General features: G+C 28.7%; 1 protein-coding gene across 1 annotated transcript; it reads left to right on the forward strand.

Annotated features, from left to right (window-relative positions):
• The first annotated feature begins 22,224 nt into the window (after positions 1–22,224).
• LOC147816380 (ATP-dependent DNA helicase PIF1-like) lies at positions 22,225–22,725 on the forward strand. Its single transcript, XM_087152576.1, has one exon. It carries the CDS (start codon positions 22,225–22,227, stop codon positions 22,723–22,725), a length of 501 nt encoding a protein of 166 aa, XP_087008702.1.
• Positions 22,726–23,023: the final 298 nt, after the last annotated feature.

Consider the following 23,023-nt stretch of genomic DNA (forward strand, 5'->3'; position numbering starts at 1 on the left):
TTCGTTATCTTTGATAAAAACCACGTGATTCAAAATTGAGATTTCCATCTCGGTAAAAACATGTCACTTAGAGTAACTGTCTATTTGGCTAATTAACCCTTACTATCCCAATAATTACAAATTGGTGAAATTAATTTATTTTTAGATTTTCTTTTTATCTGGTAAAAGCACATGTTCAAATTTGAGACTACTATCGATGTAAAAATGTTTCATAGTTACTGGTAATTTGGCTAACTGCACCGTTAAACTACAATTATTGCAAATATCAAAATGAAATTTTTTTAATCTGTTTATTTATGTCATAAAGAACACATTGCCGAAATTTAAAATAGCCATTTTGGTAAAATTGGGGCTTTTTATCATTTCTATCATTTTTAGGTTATTTACCTCCAATTACTTTGATAAGTACAAATAATCGAAATAAATTTTTTTCAGTTTTTCTTTATATAAGAAAGAAATATATAAGAAATACATGGCCCAAATTTGAGACTGTGAAAAGATTCCTCAACTTCTCAAATTGTTCGAAATTGAGGAATTGGCCTCTTGTCAAGAAGTTCTCGGGTTCGTATACTTCTTTGGGTATGGGTGTAATTTCTCTATCTAATCTTATGTTGTTGGGGTGACGTATATGGTACCCACGGAAACGAGATAAACAGTACCGTTCGTTAAGTAACAGGAAGCTATATGTTGTCAAAATTGATGGGCATTGGGAAAAGCGTTATTCAGCGTTACTGTCAATTAAGCTAATTACCACATTAGTTGCAAAATTTTGAGAAAAATCATAAATAGCCTATGGTTCAAATTTTAGTTTTCTAACTTAAGGAGAATTATTAATGAGTGAGTGAAGGCTTTGCATTTTATATGCACAACAAACTATTTGAAAGACTTAAGCGTTTTCAGCATTACTTTTCATCGTTAGTATTAAATATTTCCTCCAACAATTTTAACAATATAAAACTGTAACTATGTAAGACTATAACTATATAAACCAATTATAAAAAGTTTAGATTGCCTATCCCGTACCTATGTCTTGAACTATTTGAAAATATAAAAAGAAATATTTTGCTATAGTAGGATGCGGAATTCGTATTGCCAATAAATGTAAGCATTTTATGATTGAAAACAAAGACTTTCGTTCGATTTTAATAAAGCTGTCCATATATTAATTTGTATTTTGCAATTATTAATGCTAGTGGCTCATTAAAAACTCTACTGCTATTATTGCTGAAAAATTTCATACTTTATAAAATTGGATTTTTTACAAATATATTAAAAATCTATTTTTTTACCTGAAGTCCTAGTGGACAAATATAAAAAAGATATATATCATGTTTAAAAGAGATAGTTTTTAAAGAACTTGTATGAGATTGCACTGTTTTCGACTGATTTTTAATTTTTAAACCCCCAAAATATAGGATTTGCCAATCTGCAAACTACGGCCCCTATAGTTTAAGCAGGAGAACATTGAAAAGTTTGAGCTTCTTTTGAATAATTTTATTAAATGCGCATTTCTCCATGTTTGGGGCAGTTATAAAATAAACCAAAAAACGCCAAGCAATTATAAAACTTGTTTACATAAAGCTAATTTTTAAAATAATGTATTATGTTTTATTAAATTTATTACATGTTATTATTCATAATTTAACTCTAATTCAATGTTTTACATTTTTAGTCTGATTTCTTAATGTAAAATATCGTCTGTACTATTTATTTAGCATATTTCAGTCTAGGATCTTGATATATTTTTATTGAGTTCTAGCACGCTAAAATCCGACCATTAGATCAAAGGTTTTTTAGAGTGTTCCCTTTTTTGATCACTTTTTGCACAGTATTTTCAATATCAACTTATCCATTTATTCCAAAGTTCTCTAAATTTTTATTTCTACAGAATAAAATAGAAAATCATTTTGCTATACATTGTTCAAAGCTAGTAACTTATTGCGTGAATGTTCTTTCTATTTCGTTATCGAAGCAAGTATTTTTTTTATTATTTTTTTTTTAGTTGAAGGGTAGTAGTGCATTGACTTGAAAAGGTAACTCAGCATTTTTTATTTCTTTTAAAGTGCTTTTACTCGGTGAAGCATGATTTTTTTTGAATTGTTCTTGTTAGGATATATTTTCAAGGCCTTTCACGGAATTTTTGCTTCAGGGTAAATTGAGTAAGTATATTTTTAAGTCTTTAGGGCAGATTTCTTCTCCTAAGAAAATAAATATTAATTTAGTATAAGCATTTGATATCATATTATTGAGTTTGACATTTATATTACATTGAGATTCATTTGAATTCTAAATTACATATTTAGAAAGTCACTTTCACACTTAGCTGTGAGTTACGAAGAAGTATCGCAATTGTTCCTTTTGTCTTAAAAATTTTATTGAAATCTCACTTATCGAATGCGTAACTATTATAAAAGGCAGTCTGCTGAAATTCCTCATAGTTTATTATTAAAATTCTTGCCAAAAAGAAGCATAAACAATTATTGATTTAGCTAAGTTTCAGCGTGATGAATTAAAGTTTTAGCTATGTATGAAACAAATCTGCTCGTTTTCGTTTGTCGTAGCAGGGAAGAAGGTGTGGCAATACCTTTTTGTTATCAAAATTAATCAAATTTATCTGCGGTCAGTCGTAATACGGCTAATAAATCGTAATTTTAAAAGTGATATCTAAATCTGGCAAATAATTTCTGAAGAAAACTCGAGTTTAACACAAGAAATCAAATATTGTTGCGGGAAGAGTTGAAAGATGATTATCAAAATCACCTTTAAATTAAATCGGTATTTAAAGAGGTTTCGATGTTGAGTAAACTTGCCTTTATCAAAAAGAGTCTATTAGAATTGGATTATGTCTTAGGCTTTTGTCAATGGCTAAAACGCTACTTTAAGGTCTCTTCTATGTTCAGTGCACAAAATATAAGCAGGACCTCAATGAACAACTTTTGATTTAATGATCAGATCTTCACTTTCTGGGACTCAATCTTAATGGGTCGAAAGGGTGATTTCAAAAATGCTAAATATTGTGTGGTGCAGGCGATATTTTAAGTTACGATATTAGACACTCATCTTTTCTTCGACTGTTACGGATTCCTGACCCCCAAAATGTATGGGGTAGCTGCAATCTGTAAAATATGGTCCTAATATTTCGGTCAGTAGAGCAGTCCACAGTTTGGACCCCTTAATGTCAATTTTACTTTTTGCGTATTTCGGCATGTCTCGAGAACTTTTTAAGCGAATTAAAAAAAAATTACACAGAATTATAAAATTCGATTGCGTAAAGATGATTTCGTCCAAAAAATAGATTTTAGTAAATATTTATTGTTTATTTTATTTAATTACAGTCGAAAAAATTTTGAATTATAAGGTATATATAATTTCTTATATCACTTTAAAGTATTTTCGTACGTTTTGTAACACATGTGACATGTTTTGTAACATTTCGTAAAGTAGATTAGTTGGCATATAATTAATTAGCATATTCGAGATCACTCCCTTGAACCATTAAGATGGAACCCTAGAACGTGAAGATCCGATCATTAGATCAAAAGTTATTTAGAGTGGTTTGATTTCTTTTTGGAGCACTGTGCATTTTTTTTTGTTCGCTTATGAAAGCATCTATATTAAAATATATCAATCTTAAGGTGTAATAATAAGATATTTCTAAATATCTATATTAAGTTATATCAATATGGAACACACGGTAAGTCTTATTCCTACTATATGAAATTAAATAGCTACGTATTTGATGCATATGTAACTGTATATTCATAATTTCAATATCATAACAATTTATTTAGAGAAACAGTTCGAGAAATTATTTATATTATCAAATAAAAGTTTTATACAGTCAAATGAGGCAAATATTTTTTTTTATAAAACAGTAATAATTTAAAATTGTATTTGCCGAGCAAGTTCTTAAATTGTTACTTCAAAGAGAAAACTTAAGCAGGAGGATGTTAAGCAATTTCCACAACTTCATTACTATTAAAAACAACTATCAAGCAACTTCAACAACAAAATTGTAATGCGTTTTCTTATGAGGAAATATTCGCTTTAAGTATAAATGACTAAAATTGTATATTGATGTATACAGTTAATGATTTAGTTAATGATCATTTTGTTATTAATGACGATTTATAACAAAATGTGACAAATAAATTTGCTTATATTTATGTACTTTAAATTGTTACTTAATGCCAAAAATATGATTTTATACTATTATTTTAAATTATTTTAATTATTTTAATTATTTTAAAATTATTTTAAATTATTTTAATTATTTAATTATTTAATTATTTAATTAATTTAATTATTTTAAATTATTTTAAATATTTTATGTTTCTAAATTTAAGAAAAAACTATCTAATTAACTTTATAATTATTCCAGCTATTTTGAAATGCTTTTACATGAGTTTAAAACTGAGATACAATCAAAAGACTAAATCCATAACCACTATGCTTTAAATGTTGACATTTTTTAAAGCATGTTTCTCTCAATTTAATGTTAAAAATGTTTCATTTCCTTGAATAATTTTTCTAATTTGGCTTGACATATTGACAGATTCAATTAAGAAAATATTAAATACTTAAAAATAAATAAATTAATAAAATGTCTTAAATAAGCTAAACGTCTTAAATATAAAGAAATGCAATTGTGATTTTTTTTGTCACATATATTCTATTAGGCAAATGAAGTTTACCACTTCAAAAAAAGAAATTAAATCAAAAAAGCAAATTTATCTTGTGCGTTAGAAGAAATTTTAAATGATTTTTTTCTCAAGAAAAAAAAGCATAGAACACTTCAAGCTTTTTTTTTAAATAAGAGAAACATATTTCAAAACTTAAAAGAAGAAACATATATTTGAAGAAAAGGGTTCGTAGTAAAAAAATGTTAATAAGTAATTTGTTATGTATAGCAAATTATTTAAATATAAAAATGGTGTCCGAATTCCTAGCAAAAATGCAGTTAAAATTCCAATCATACTAAAAAATTATTATCATTAATATTTTACAGAGCCAACAATTTTGAGGTTTCATGCATTTTTATAATATTTTCTTTTTAATGAAAAATTAAATACATATAAATATAGTTGTTTCTTTAATAATTTTTTCGATAAAAATTCGACCATTAAATAAATAATTGTGAAACTAAAACTTATATATGTTGACTGCTTTTTTTATTTATAACTACTAACTACATATTGTTGCATCGTTCATCTACTTTTGAAAAAATAATATGTTAATATTTTATTGCAGTGTTATTTATAATAATTGTAAATATTCAAGTTTCTATTTAAATTTTATCTTCTTCACGAAAATAGAGTGTTCTTTATAAACAGCGTAATTTGTTTAACGCAGTGACAATACCATAATGGTTTTTACGGTCATAATTTTTATTTTTAGAGATAAATGACGTAAAAGGGTGTGGTGGAAGTGCCTTTTGTTAATAGAATAACACTCAAAATTTGGCAAGATAACGATAAATCAGTAACTCTAAGAGGATGAATAAATATTCAAATTTGCCATTATTGCTGCATAATCTAATTCATTTTACATGCTTTATTGCTTTTTGGGAAACTATAAAAAACTAAAAAAAATAATATTCACAAATAAAGTATTTTTGCATATTAGGTATGTTAATGTAAAACAGTTCAGAGCACGATCTTTTATTAGTGCTGTTAAGCGGGACTGAATGCGAGGCTGAATTTTTAAAAAAAATATTGAATCAGAAATATGTTTCCGATACATTAAATATATTTTATTTATTTTTCATTTAAAATAGTTTATTTTTCCTTAAATTGAGTTATTGGCATAAAAATTTCGTTCCTAAGGTGCTGTGTGCCTTTGTTAAGCATACAACAAGTGCGCGTGAAGTACCGGAATTCAGGGTTATTTGGTAAAATTAAAGATATTTTACTAAATAGCTTTAGGAATGGAGTCTTTCAGGTCCTGTGCACTGTAAAAATTCTGAATCAAATTACAGTATAGTACCCGCCCTTTGGGTACACCATATATAAAATCAACCACGAACAAAATCTGATTCACAGTTTCTGAGAAAGCTCAAATGATTTCATTCAAACTTTGTATATTTTTTTTCGTAAATTTACAATCTTTGCATTAATAAAAATAATGCAAAAAAGTGTAAGCTCTTCAATTCAATTTTCTTACTGTTACAAAAAATAATAAATGTCTATTAAAAATTTATTTCCGCAGGGAATTCGCTTTACGTAAACAAATTTTAAAAATGTGAGCAAAAATATTTCAATTCACATTAAAAGTCATTGAGATATGTAATAACGTGCATGAAATAAAATTAACATTAATGGGTCCAAATTTTCGTCCACTCTCCTGGTTGAACTACTGAGAACATATTTTCCAGATTGAGGCAATCTATTATATCTTGGGACCGGGATAGCCTGGTCGGTAGGGCGCTGGGCCCATATCCAAGAGGTCGTGGGTTCGATCCTCGCCGGCCGAAGACTCCCCGTGTAGTAAATGGTGACTGATGCACGTTAAATCTGTCGAGTCTCAAAGTCCTCCATGTTCCCACAACAAATCAATACCTCTGGGGGTACTGATCCAGGAGTTTCCTTGTCTTCTGGATTGGTTCAAAATTACAAGGCTACGGAGTTGAACGTAAGTAGTCGTAAACCCATGAAATTGGGTCGGCTGTTCAACGACGGTTATAAAATAAAATAAAAATCTATTATATCTTGAGGGTAACGAATCCAAATATATCGGATAAAAGGTATATTAATTCAGCGAAAGTTTGTGTCTGATTTTTTAACTTAAAATATTGTATGCGCTAACATATCAGAATTTTTGAGATTCAGTATGTGAAAATCCGATCATTAGATCATAATTTATTTAGGTTATCTTTCAGCAAATATTCGCCTATCCGTTTAGTTTTCTTTCTTCTTCTTCAAAAGAAAAAAATGGAAATAGTCACTACACTGCTGAAAATGTCTATTTTTCATTATTATTTTAAAAAAATCACTTCATGTGGAATGGGGCCTTAAACTCCTTATGTTATTATAAATACACCCTTAATTAGCTAGAAAAATATACTCATTGAACAGAAACATTTCTACTATTTCATTAATTAATACAAAACATTAAGTTTGTATCTTATGATTTATGATACCAGCAATTATAAGTTTTGCTTTTTCAGTTATTTTCCGCGTTAAAATTGAATAATGATCACTTATAAATTTTTTTACCTTTTTATTCCATGAAAAAAGTTTAAATGAGCTTAAAAATAACTAAAATCTCAGTAAAAACTGAATAATCTTGTACCGTAATGAAGAATAATGTTTCCCTTTAAGAAAAGAGAAAAAGTAATAATCTGCGTTTTCTTCAAAAGAGCAATTTATTCCGAATGCTTAAACAAGTTTTAAGCCATGATTTTATTTTTTGGAACGCACTAGATTTGATAAATGTTAAACATTAAATACTGCATTTGACAAATGACTTTTTGCTTGTAGTGAACCAGAAAATACTTTTAGTCACTTAAAAAAATGTTTATTTTTTCGTGACGTCAAGAAAACATTACTAGTTTTCATTATAAATAGTTTGCTTTGAAGATACATACAATTCATTTTCTTCTTTAATATCGAATAATATTTCTCTAAGTGATATTTTAGTTTATTTTCATTATTTTGTTTTAAATAACGTAATTTTATTGCAGTTGTATTTTAGTAGAGTGCAACTTATTCATATTCAATACATACATTTTTATTACATGGCAATGAAAAAAATCTTAATTTCTTTTTGTATAGAATTGAAATATCAGGGGTTTGAGCTGTCATAAATATGAAGAGTATATATTTACAAATTTCTGAATGAAAATTCTTTTCTCGCGTGGGCAACGAAAAGCTGAAGCAGAACTATAAAATCCTTCACAAAAAATAAGTTGTTTTAGAGGTTGTTTTGAAGTGGACAGTTGTAAGGAAATACACATGAGATAGGAAATGAGGTTATGTTTTGCACCATGAATAATCTCATTATAATCCTCATTTTCAACCACAAAATCAACCTTATATATAACTCTGAAATAATTTTAGCTTAGAACGAATTAATATGAAATTATTCAAGTTTCCGCATTTGCTTGAAGTGTAGGAAACATAATCTGTACATCCCAAAAACAACCTCTCTGAGCTGGTTGCTCTGAACTGGTTGCTCTTTCATCAACCTCAAAAGAACCTAAACTGTGAATGAAATAACTTCTAACGCCTTAATTCGGTACCTTGAGAGATTAAGGTTGTTTTTGAAATCAATTTCAAATAAACCACAAATCAACCATGACCACAACTTAAAACAACCTCAAATAACTTCAAAAATACCTTACATTTCTGTAACGGTTAGGAAGAATTAAAAGGTTAAAGGTACATATCAACAAGCAAATTGTTTTATGTGATGCTTTAAATATACTTATGCAGGTTCAAAGAAAATAATTTTATTTAATATTATTGATATTCATTGAAAAATAAATATTAGTTTTATTGTTTCGCTTTTGAAGAATAATAAGAAAAGACAGAAGAAAGCTTTGATGACACTTATGCAAGACATAACATTGAAAGTGTCCGTAAGAGACACACACATTGCTTTCTTTTTAAATAATAATTATTATTTTGTTTCCGCACGTTTTCTATTGTATGTAATTTATTTCGATCAAAATTTTTTTTATTCCAAAAACTTACGCGCAAAACATTTTAATATTTTAAAGAGGAATTAATTTTAAAAATTTTAATAATTAATTCAAATTAAGGTCCTTGAACTTGAACATCTTTCGCGTGAGTTAAGAGTCGAGCAAAGAGAGCTTGGTTTGCAAAGTAAAGCAATCTTCGGGGTTTGGGAAGAATTGGCAAACACAGGGTAGGACCCACTAGTTAAATTAATGTCACTAATACTGATGGAAAATTGTACTATTTAACTACCAACAGTAAACTACCAAATTGTTATAAATTTCTCGGAAAAATGGTTAAATGCCAATTTATTTAATAGTTATTTTACCATATTCAAACAAAACAGTCAAATAGCCGTAAATAAGATGCTAATCAAACTGTAAACTGCACAAAAAAACCATTTATTAACTACTTTAACCTTATACGGTTAAACAACTAGAATTTTATCGCGTGAACTAAGCCCACCTAATGATGCAACTTAGTTCCTTGCAACTGCGTACATATTATAGCCGAGATGGCTAATCTGTCAATATCATGACCGAAAGTACTACGGTTCGAGTTCCAACGTTGACCTTCACAATATATCCTCCATTGCATTCAACTCATGAAGAGTTTCCAGTGTCTTGTACTCCACAATTTGTGCCTCCATTCTCCAATGCCCAATACCCAATGAAAATCCGAGCTGCTATGTCCAATTAAATTCCTTTTCAACGGTTTTGAAACAATGCTAGTTGTAAATGGCTAAAAATCCGCACAGTTTGGTATTCGTGGTTTTTTAACTGTACTAGTTGTAAATGGTTTTAATGCCGTAAAGGTAAAAAAAAAAAATTACGGTTAATCGGATGGACAGACAGCTGTCGCTTATTTTACCATAATTTTAGAATGAAAATTCTAACAGTGCATAATATTACAATCTACAGAAGAGGAAATATTTCGCAATATAATAATTCAAAATGACTTTAAACAGCAATCGGAGGTTAGTGTTGCAATTTTTTCCCCCTTGATCTGTAATTGGCAGAGCACAATTGTGTAAAAATATACAAGACTGTTGTCAGACTTCAAGCAGTCTTGAACAACCGAGTCTGAAAACGTCATTATTTGCCCTGAATATTTCTTTTACTCTGTAGAAAAAGTCTTAGTACGCTAGTTTATTTATGCATAATTTATTTTTATTTGCTAAATAATATATGGTTCAAAATCATATAGAACATTCTAAATATCAATGCATATGTTATTACTTATAACACGAATCATAATTACACTTGAAAATACAAATTTAGTTTTTATTTATTTATTTTATGGGAATTGTTATTTTTAGCTCGAAACATGTAGAGCATTTTAAATATCAATCTATAAGATGTTCAGTAGTGACTACTCACAAAGTATATGTTTAGAATCTCTATCTGAAAATAAATAAATAATGTATACATCGCAAATTAAAATTACAGAAAAGAATAAGCAAGAACCGAATGGAAATTGAGTAAATTACAATCACTACTGAAGGAAGACGTGGCTAATCACATTAAAGTCAGTCAAATTACCGGACAAAGGAAATAGAATTTGAAAGGCGATTATTAGAAACACCTCCGAATTCCATCACGCTTAACAAGTTACTCGACAGACTTCGGTATCGATATCTTTCTTCCTCGCTTACCCATAAACTTACAACCTATTAAACATAGGTATTCTCTGTTTCACGACATTTTTAAGAAATATCATAAAATATACATCTATAAAGGGTGTTTTTTACGAAACACCATTATTTTTTAATCGCTATCTGCTCTTATTATTTGACAGAAAAACTGAGTTGTAATATTTTTTTAAAAATCATTTTGATGCTTTTATTACTGAAATTGATTATTTTTTCACCCGGAAAAAAAATCAGGTAAAATTATCTTACTGTTAGGTAATAACACTTGCGATAAAAAAAAAATAACAACTTAATTTTTGATAAAAAAATCTAAAACATATGGTATTTAAATTATTTATTTGGTAATTTTCTGTTCATATGGCATATGGATGCATAGTTGACCGGAAAGTTTTGCTTACAAAATTATAGTTTGTATTTCTACCCATTTAGTAGAAAATATAAACTTGAAAAGTTAATTTAACCGAATAAAAGGTTTTTATGCCAAGCTCTAAGGCAGAGGTCGCCAAAGTGGTCTATATAGACCCCCAGGGGTCTATTTAACATAAGCGGGGGTCGATCTGAGCCAAGGGGTCGAATGGGGGTCGATCCAAACCGGAAGGGTCGATTGGTCGAAGGATTATCAGTATTTTTCAGGTATGTGACAATTAGAAATAAAAGAAGAAGACTTGGAAATAGATACAGGTAATCTTCAAAAATTGAGCGACGATTTTAAACTGCGTTTTGCTGATTTGGAAAACATTGACATCCCTGATTGGATTATTGTGCCATTTTCTGCTCAAATTGAAAACGTGGGCATCAACCTGAAAGATGAGCTTGCTGAATTATTATGGGGATTTGAAGCAAAGACGCTTTTCAAAAATTTAACAATAAGCAAATTTTGGACAAATATAAATATAATGCAAAAATATGTAAGACTTTACGAAATAGTTCAGCCATTTATGATAGCATTTCCAAGTTCCTATATGGTTGAAGCCGTGTAAATTCAATCTTAACTAAGAACAGAAATAAATTAAATGTAGAGTTTCGAGGGGATTTAAGATTAAAATTGACCAATTTTGAACCCAATATAACGAACCTTGTAAAAAAAAAAAAAAACACCAGACACACCCATGTCATTGATTAAGAAGCAAGAAATCCGTAGCTACTTTACTTATTATTTCTACTTACATATAATTACGTATTATTTCATAAATATTAAAGTATTTATATTTCAACATTAATATATTTTTCATATAATTATTGTTACACTATGTACTATTACTCTAATAAATGTTCAAAATCATAAAATAAATGTACAAACACAGTATCTAATACAGTTTTATTTTAATTAACAGGAAATTACTTTTATGGGGGTCGATGGAGATTTCGAAAAATTATGTAGGGGTCGATGATCAAAAAAGTTTGGCAACCCCTGCTCTAAGGTATCATGATAAAATTACCAAATGTTACCACATTTACCAAATTTTTTCTCATATTATAAAACTAAATTTTATTGTTAATGTTACGAAAATCATTACCAATGAAGAGCTTTTTTGGTGCTCTTATAGATTTAGAAACCCGGTAAATATTACCGTATTCTGATAGTTTTAACCATTCTTTTTTTCAATTGAAGTTGATTAAATTTTTTCTTTACATCGATGCTTTTAATTGAATTAAACTAAAATTTACTAATAATTGAAACGTACTGAGAGTAGTTTAAAGTGATTATAAACATATTATAGTAATAAAGTGATTATTAACATGATTATAGTAATCCGCGTTTCACCAGATGATCAACCTTGTCTTCTATATTTTTAATCCTCTCAAATTTAGTATATATTCGACAGACATCGGTAACGTTTTTGTTTATTTTTTTCCTTCGTTGCTTAAATTATAAATTTTGACCCCTAACGTGCATTTTCTCAAACCATTTTTGACTCTCTAAAAAGCATATATTAAGTTTGGTGGTTATGAAATACCCTATTGTTTACCCTCTTTGTTTATTCAGTGACTCACATATACACTTATGAAAAAGAAATTAAAATCTTCCTCTTAAAAGCCTCTTTAAAACACAGTCGATTACAGACTTCAAATATAAATATTTCATTTTAAATATGATTCAATACTTTTTATTTCATAAAGTTTTCTTAAAGATGCGTAGCTCAAAATTTTTATTTATTATCTGGAAAAATAATCGAGTCATAACTTACAATTATCATTAAAATTTTTTCAATAAATGTGTCAGAATATAAATAAACACCAAGCAAAATTTTAAGATACGCATGTTAGCAAAAACAGTACTTCATCAGGGGACACACTGTCAAGTTGATGGCACGATAAATGTTTACTAATGAAGTAATGTTTATGGTTACAAAGCACCCTATTGTTTATGGTCATTGTTTACAGGGCGAGTCAAAAATACACTTATGAAAAGGCTATAAAATCTTCTAGTCAAAAGTCTCTTGAAAATAAAACATAATCGATTACAGACTTCAAATATAAATATTTCATTTTAAATATGATTCAATACTTTTTATTTCATAATGTTTTCTTAAAGATGCGTAGTTTGAAATTTTTATTTATTATCTAGGAAAATAATCGAGAAACAACTTACAATTCTGATAAATAATTTAAATGAAAATGTGAGAAAGTAAATAAAAAAATCAAACAAATTTTAAGAAACGCATGTTAGCATGAACGCATGTTAGCATGAAATGTTCATCAGGGGACACACTGCCATGTTGACGGCTTAATAAATGTTTACTAATGAAGTACTACTCTTACAAACATGCGTATCTTTAAAATCTGTTCGGCTTTTAATTAAATTCTCACATTTGTATTCAAATTATTTCCTTAAAACAATTTTGGTTTTTGCAGATTACAGCGCTTTCCCATTTTAACTTATTTAATTTAAATCCTGGTCTTCATTTTTGTTTAATTCAATTTTCCTACATATATTAGATTACAATTATCATATGCATAGTTCGTATTGCTCAAACAGTAAGTGCATGTGTATACTATTTAAAATAAAGTGTAGTTTTTACATCTCTCTGAAAATACACTTTGATCAATAGGAATTTCCAGAACTATTTGCAATTAAATTACAGTATTATCTAATAAATCTCTAAAGTGCTTCTGCTAACAGAACAAATGCTTTTTAATACAGCTACCGTTTACTGTCGGAATCAAACATGGATTGAAAAGCTTTCAAGCCGATATTTGTAAATGACAGAATTTACATGATGCGCTTATTCAGAGCGGTGGTTTGTAAGATATTGATCCTCGGAAATTGAGTTATGAGACTTACTGAAGTATGAGGAAACGCCCTAGGATATTTCTCAGAACTTATTGGCAGTTGAATCGTAACTATTATTAACTATTTCACTGATTACCATAGTTGGGGTGCAAGTTTTAAATTTTGAGCTACAGATAATAATTTTTAATTTGATCTTGGTTACTAAGTAGTGACATTTCTATGGAATAGAGAATGCTAAAGCTGTCAGACGTTTCTCTTATTTATAAAAATATGCTGAGTGTAGCTTAAAAACACGGAGTGCCTGAATAAATTTTAATTTAATTAGAATATTTTTATGTACTATGATTAAACCTTAATTATTCGAGGAATTCACATAATTTTAAATATGATGAACAATTTGATTATTAATTACACGATGAAAAATTTTTAAAATTCACGAGATATATATTAGTCCATTTACAACCTTTGGGAAGAAGGGCTATTCAATTATCGAAAAAATATTTTTTTTCGCTCTTTAGTAAATATATATATATATATATGTATATATATATATATATATATATATATATATATATATATATATATATATATATATATATATATATATATATATATATATATATATATATATATATATATATATATATATATATATATATATATATATATATATATATATATATATATATATTTGTATAATATATATATAATTATAATTATTATATATATAATTTGTATATATATATATATATATATATATATATATATATATATATATATATATATATATATATATATATATATATATATATATATATATATATATATAATAAATAAATAAAAACAAGAAAACACTAAGAAAGTTAAGAAAAACAATAAGTAACATTTATTGCGCTTAAGCTGCAAGTAAACAGCACTCATTAGATAAGTTCAAAATGAAGAATAAAACAAAGAAAAATTATAGACATATGAAAAAAAGGGGGTCTTTGTTAATTTTTCTTTGTTAATTTTTCCATGTGCAAATCCATTTCAGGCAAATCCGTGTTAAAAATTATCTATTAAAATTTTTTCTTTGATAATTTAAATAATTTTTCTATGTGCTAATCCATATCGTGCAAATCCGCGGCTAAAATTATTTGCAAAGCAGGCAATTTATGTTTCTCTTTTCTATTTTATATTTTTTCTTAAATAAACATCTATCTTCTAAAACTATTTATGATCAATTTTTAAAATTATCCAGTATAATATTACCTTGTGCACATCCATTTCGGGCCCATCCTTGGTAACTAACAAATCAAAACTCAGAATAACAAATCACTTCAGCAGTGCAGTAAGAACGACACTTTAGAACCCTTTTGTTACACTCAATTTGCGCTTTTGTTTTCATCTTTTGTTTTCATATTTTGTAATCTGGCAATCTTTCTGCGAAAACATTTTTAAATCATTCTTGAAAAATAACTGTCCATGTAAGTTGTTATGATTTTGCTACTCGCTTTATAGTCCCCCCTTTTTAATGTTTTTTATTTTATTTTTTCTTTTTATTTTATTTTATTATCTGTTTTTACATGTTATATTTACTTTTTATGATCTATTTTTATGTAGTTATTTTATAAAAAAATTTTTTGAGTGCTCCTCACACTATTGTATTAATATATTTTGCTTTGGCTTTATTGATACAATATCAGAAAGCACTCTGTTTTGCGGATATAATCGTGTGGGCTGAAGAAAAGATTATATCTTTTTTTTCCCGGCTTTTTTTCCGGTTTTTTAATTAACATTTCACTTTTTTTTTTTTTTTTTTTTACTTATTATTTCCCCCCCCCCTTTTTTTCATATGTCTATAATTTTTCTTTGTTTTATTCTTCATTTTGAACTTATATATATATATATATATATATATAAATATATATATATATTTTTAATATATATATATATATATATATATATATATATATATATATATATATATATATATATATATATATATTAAAAATATATATATATATATATATATTTTTTTTTTTTTATAAAATGTTGTTTGTTGTTTTTTTACTTATTATTTCCCACCCCTTTTTTCATATGTCTTTAATTTTTCTTTGTTTTATTCTTCATTTTGAACTTATATATATATACATATATAGGGGAGAGTCGGGTAGCCCCGCTCACTTAAGGAGTACTGCTTATATTTCTGTATAATACTGAGTAACAATCAACATTTTTGTATGTTTCTATTGTTTTATCATCTAATTAAATAATGCAAAAAGAATAAACCAAAAAAAGAATAGTTTAACTTAAAAAAATAGAAATTTAAAAAAACATGTTTTTCAGCTCTTTTCAAAATGTATCGGGTAGCCCTGCCCAGTTACAAAAATTATGTTTTTTGGCTATTTTTTCAGGTGTAAATGAGAATGACCAATGTATTGACAATAGATAAACCTCATTTATCATTTTTATCACAAAATTATTTTATTTATTACATATTTATATACTTTTAGTGAATTCTATTATTTAATAACAACAAAAGTCATACTTTTTATCATTATTAATGTATATTAATATATTATAATATTAATACATATTTATATTAAATATTTAACGAAAATAATTTAATTTAAGTAACAATAATTAATAACAATAGTTGTTTTTCAATATAAACTTATTTGGTTGATCTCTTCTTATAAACTTAATATAAAATACTTCTTATAAAATTACAATTTCACTTTGTATTTTGATTGCATTCAAATGCTTCTGTAGATTGATTCGTTCACAAATAAGTGAAAATAAATAAGTAAGCAAATAGCTTGTCATAATATTTATGATTTCTTGATTTCAAATTTGATTTGGATATATCAATTAAATTTCAAAAATATTTAATTTTTCATTTTTAAATATATAAATTTATGTTTCATATAATATTAAAACCTATATTTGTTGTTAAAAATGCATATAACATTCAAATTTGAAGCAATAAAATAATAATCTTTGCAACCGTACATTTATCGACGAAATAAAATTGGGCGGTGATTCCCGACATTCATATGAGCGGGGCTACTCGAAATCCATTTTTTTTGTAAATTTGTAATTACTGGAACAATTTTTTACATACAAACTTCTTTCTTTGTGCAAATTAAACTTAAGACTACATACTTTAATGCTGTATGTATAGAAAAAATTATTTTTTTAGTATTAAAATGAAGTTTAATCGAAACATTCAACCTATTTTTCTTAATTTCATGACTACTGTATTCAACATATTTGTTGTTTATCTATTGTTGTTTATCTTTCAACATATCTATTGTTTATCATGTTACCAGCTGCATAAATACTTGAAACTTTGAAAATAATCTTTTTTTAATATAACAATTAACGTCCGATGGCCCATTGACTTGAAAAAATATTCTATACATATGAAATTGACAGTGGGCGGGGGTACCCGACTCTCCCCTACATATATATATATATATATATATATATATATATATATATATATATATATATATATATATATATTCCTTAAGATTACATCTTAGTATTGGGAAACCCGATCATTAGTCAATGAGTTTCTAAGTTGTTTGAAAACTTGTGTTTCGTGCAATAAATTCTCAAAAATAAAAAAAAAGAAATCTTTGCATTTTAATGCTTAAATTTAATATTAATCGGATTTCACTTTTTGAAAAATACACTGAGAAAAAGTACGGGTCAAACTAACTGAATATGGTCAAATTTACCATGTATCTGCCTCAGTGGGAATTCCAAGAAGAATTTTCATTGAAGCGTTGTGGGTAATAATTTTAGTAAAATTAAAACAAAATACAGGATAAAATGTTGTAAAATTCCGTAACTTTATCATGAAACCTAACAGCTTGGCATTAAAATCATTTTTTCGATTAAATTCGCGTTTCATTTTGTAACTTATGCTAAATGCGTGGCAATAAGAATTATAACTTTGAGACTTTGTGGTAAATTGTTACCATAGCAAGAAAAAAAAACCAAATGAATGGTTTAAATACCGCGTATATTATTTACTTGAATTACGGTTTATTTTTACCAGAAATGGCATTACTATAGAGTACGGTAATTTACCAAGATTTTCACCGTGTGGAGTTAACCTTGCTTTTCTGTTTCGACTGCCAAACGAAGAGGACTGGAAAATCAGACAAAATAAGAAAAACATTGAATTTATTTGCTTTAAATGCATGTTTCACAACTCAAAGTAAGATCGCTTTTGCTAAATATAGAAATGAAGTATTTCTATCATGTAATTTTCATCAATAATTTATTCATGTTTTTAAACTAAAAATTTATAAAATAATCTTTTATACAAAAATGTTATAAAATAAACTTGTTTATTATATTGACTTTTTATCATTTGAAACTCTCACATGAGGAAAGATGGTACTTCTCGGGAGCTTATGTATCTCGAAAGAAATTTACGGAATTCTTTCACTAATGTTTATACTATACAAAATTCTAGATCAAATTACGGTAAAAAGTAACAAAACTCAGAATGCCGGTACTTTTTACTCTGAAATTTATTTTTACCGGAACATATTGCGGAACAAAAAATCCGATATACCGTAATTTCTACAGTACATATACATACATATTCCTCTTTTCTCCGGATTGTAGCACAGGGCTTCCTTCGATCATAGCTTTCCAGCTCACTCTATTTTTGACCAGATATTTTGCTTCTTCCCATGTCTTTCCCCTATTGTTTTCAATTCGTTTGCAATCGTCCTGGGCCAAGTATATTAAGCATATATGGCAACGTTACTTATAAAAAGTAACGAGTAAAAGTACAAGTATTTTTAAAAAAAGTAACGAGTAAAAAGTAAAAAGTTCTTTTTTTAAAAAGTAACGAGTAAAAAGTACAAGTACTGAACAAAAAAAGTAACGATTTAAAAGTAAATTCTAGGAAACCGAAAATTCTAAGTAGCATAAAATTTTATTGAATAATGTTCTTATGTTCCTTAATGTTTTTGCAAAATTGTTGTTATTTATTTAATTATTTTTAATTTTGAAAGTTATGAACATTAATTTATTTTTAAATTCGGAATATTATAATATAATTTTATAATATAATCGTATAATATAATTTTTAAATCAACGTATAATATAATTTTTTACGGATTTGCATGAAAAAGAAATTTTATCTATTGATTTTAATTTTTAGTTTATCATTTTTATTTATTTAAATTACCATTGATTTAAAATTGTTTGACTCTATAGAAACGCGTTTTAAAAGCACAAACATAAACAAAGCAAACACAGGGTTTCAGATAGCTTTGTGATCTTTGAGCTAGTAAAAAATAATTGAATGTGCAGTATAAGTTGAAACAGAACAGTCTACAGTTTTATTGCTAACAATGGCTAATGCTGAAGTCATCCGAGAAAATCATTTTCCGAACATTTCTGCCTAACGTAATAATTAAAATTTGTAAACTAATTTTAGTGTCAGCGGCTAAATTAATACCTTCGAGTTTTCAAGAGTTAAAATAGTAATTATAATAGTTTTCTATAGCACAAATAGTTCTGAAGTTCTTAGAGATTTGACTAGGCGTTGTTTGATAAGGTCGGGCATAAACATAATTTTAGTAATAAATGTACTAGGTAAAAATGTATTTAGTAAAAAATGGGATTAATGTATTATTAGGGAGTTCAAAAAGAAAATTAAAAAACTTAATAACAAAATACAAAATTTTTTTATTTACAATGTATTAAATAAAAGCATAAAACTTGAAAATGAATGAAAATAACTTGCTAATTAATATTTTCCTTCATTTTGCAAAATAATTGCATTTCGAAAGTGGTGTCACTGAGACTGCTGCGAGAATTTCTCAGAACGTGCTTATCCACGCTGAATAAGTGCTCCACGGGAGGTCAAGATATTTAAACACGAAGTTAGCTGTGAGTGCATATATATTGCACATTAATTTTATAAATTAAAAAAACATAATCATTTTCTTTAATTAAATTTTTTTTTTAGAAAGCTTACCGAGTTTTAGAAAAAAGTAACGATTTCATTCGACATTTCCGTTACAAATACTTGTACTTTTTCCCTAAAAAAGTAACGAAAGTACAAGTAAAAGTACTAAATTTAAAAAGTAACGAAGTACAAGTAAAAGTACGTACTTTTTACTTGTACCGGCGGTACAAGTAACGAAAGTAAAAGTACTGCCATATATGATATTAAGGTTTTCTTTTTCTATTTCTCTGAGGGTTTCAATTAAAATTTTGTTCAAATTTAAGTACTTCAGGTTTAATTAGAACATGACCAATTCATTTCAATTTGCGTTTTTATGTTACAATCAATTGGTTTCTGTTTCTAAGTATTTCTACATTAGAAATTTCATGCAACCACCTTATACGCAAGATTCTTCCTAAGCACTTGTTCATAAATACTAGAAGTTTTTTCATGTTATTTTTATTGCAGTACTATATCTCAGATTCATATAGTAAGACAGATTTAACATTAGTATTGAAAATTCAATTTTTTGTTGAGTTTATTAAGTTTTTATTTTTCCAGAATTTATTAAAAACAGCGTAAATGCTTCAGGCTTTGTTTAATCTATTTTGTATATCTTCATCAGTTCCTGCTTTGTTGTTAATTATACTTTCAAGATATGCAAAGCTGGTAACCTATTCTGGTTATTGGTTATAGGTAACTGGTTACTTATTATTTTCTAAAAATATGTTATAAGTACTAATTACCATAAAATCTCCGAATCTCTCAAACTAAATAAGTATGACTGTAAAAATTGCGGCATAGTATTGACGTGTGTACGACAGGTAGACCGTCAGGTTTCGCCAGGTTAACCGACAGGTTGGAGTTGTCATCCTGGAGAGATAGAGATACCGAGTTCGATTCTTAGAGCTCGAAGAAAATGTGAAGTATAAATGTAAAATAATCTATCTTATACTATAATACGAGGAATGGTTGCCAAGTCGAAAATCGCCCCAGAATTAATAAACTCCGGTAAACTTGGGGGTCTGGGGTTTTTGGCCACGAGGAATCGAATGGCGCCGGTTTTGAAGCGCTACGGTCGAGCAGTTCGGAATTTCAGAACCGGAGTTATAATACGAGGAATGGTTGCCAAGTCGAAAATCGCCCCAGAATTAATAAACTCCGGTAAATTTGGGGGTCTGGGGTTTTTGGCCACGAGGAATCGATTGACGCCGGTTTTGAAGCGCTTCGGTCGAGCAGTTCGGAGTTACAGATAGGATATTTTCAAACTTTATTAGTTCGCCATAATGGCTATAGATGGCAGCACTTAAATTTTCTTTGTCTATTGCCTAATAAGTTTCAAGCGGTAACGTGCTGCCATCTATAGCCAATATGGCGAACTAATAAAGTTTGATGACCACACGATTATTTTTAAATCACAAAATTACGGTAAAACAAATATAAAAGAAAAAATAAGGATAACTTTGATATTTTTACTAAATTTTCTTTTGAAAAAGTACGATTCTAATTCCACTGCTTTTTACTAAGGTAAATTTGTTAATGAAATTTTGAATTTAGCGCTCGTTCGTTAACTAAAAAGATTCGTTCTTTTTGATTCGTTCAAAATTTCAATATCCAAATATTCGAATTTCCAAAAAAGCATTTAAGGAACTGATTTCGATTTCAAATCACCGTCAACAAAGTCCGACGTTTCAACATTCATCAGATTTCAAGCTACATTTTCAACATGCAGAACGCACCTCTACATGAAATTCTTCAAGGAGCCGGAATTTTGGAACAACAAGCGATCAACTCGCAAATGGACAACTAGAAGATACCGTCATTGTCAGAATGCTTCTCCATTACGCCGAACAAGCTTACCCAACCGTCAAAGTTGCCGTACTTCACCCTGAATTTGTCGCACGCTTCTACGTTACAACAGCGGATGGCGCTTATGAAGGAATGGCTCTTCTCAACGATATCAGCGACCAGAACAAGGCTTCCAACTATCTATACGGCGTCCAACAAGGATTCGACGTACTACTCATTCCCATTCACAAGAGAGCTCAAATGGATAGAGGCGAACACTGGATGCTAGGAATTTACGAAGCAAGCTATGGAGAACGTCAACTATTAGTCTGCGATCCAGTCGACAACCCGCTGCCCATCGATGCTGTTTTGAGAAAAATACTGCGACACGTTTTGAATACCGTTGTTACGAATGAAAAGCTGAAAGGATGCATCGTGAAACCTCGCAACGCTTACAACCACCAAGATGACGCGTCTTTCTGCTGAGTTTACATCGTCTTTTATGCTCGACAATACCTCTCTCATCGACGCCTTTTCGTGGACAAGAATTTTCAAGAAGCGGATGAACGGAAGCAAATTTACGAATTCGTTGTGAACAGTGACCAATTGAACATGTCGGGACCATCTGAAGCCGCATCTTTCATATCTTCGACGAATATGCACGCTTTGAATATCCAAGACCCGATGATGACGCCGTTGCGCCCGACAAGAGCAGTCAAGCAGCGTAGCAAGGAACGAATCTCGGATATATTGATGGAACTTAATGCATCTCAACGAGAAAAATACCTCGATTATGAAAGACGCAGACGAAAAAACGAAACAATGAGGGGCCGCAACATTCGCCTAGAGGAACAACGCCGCCGTAATGAAAGACTCCGTAGAGCTGATAATACGAGGAACATTGAACATGCGCGTTGATCCCGAAGAAGAAGAATTCGCGAAATACCTGCTAAAGCTCGGGGAACTCGAAGTGAATGAACTCGGCGAAATAGAAGTCCCAGAAGAAATTCGCTCTGGTGGTAACCTCATCGATGAAATCTTCGGACCATGCCTCAGAAGTGGGAACTACGAAGCAATGAAGAATCGCGCTATTCTTGCACCATTGAACGACGATAAGGACAAGATCAACGAGCAGATTATCGCTATGCTTCCAGGTGAAGAGAAGACATACACAAGTTTCGACTCGGTAAAGGATCAACATGAAGGGGGAATTCAATTCGCGCCTGAATTCCTGAATTCGATCAACATCGCCGACTTGCCTCCACACAATCTGAAGCTCAAGAAGAACGCCATCATCATGCTTCTCCGAAACTTGGACGTCTCTGAAGGAATGTGCAACGGAACACGATTGATTGTCACCGAACTTTGCAACAACATCATCAAGGCTAAGATCATTGCTGCCTCCTGAGAATCCAACCCACACCCGAAACGTCGTATGGAAGGAAGTCCTGAACAAGAGAAACTCACCAGCCGCACCTGCCTCTCCGACAAGAAACTACCTGGACAACATGGAAGACTTCGCAATCGATGATTAATGTTTATTATGTTTATGCTGTTATAGGTTTATAATATGTTTCTTATGTATGTATATATGTTTGGTTTTTCTAAATAAATTTGTCAAAAATATTGAACTTCAACACACTTCAATCTTTACACTGCTCACTTTGTACCATTTCTTTAATTGTATAATTTTTTGTTATCAATTA

This window comes from Parasteatoda tepidariorum, chromosome 1 (assembly GCF_982258835.1).
Source record: "Parasteatoda tepidariorum strain Cologne lab strain chromosome 1, Ptep-v5.0, whole genome shotgun sequence".
Classification (NCBI taxonomy): domain Eukaryota; kingdom Metazoa; phylum Arthropoda; class Arachnida; order Araneae; family Theridiidae; genus Parasteatoda; species Parasteatoda tepidariorum.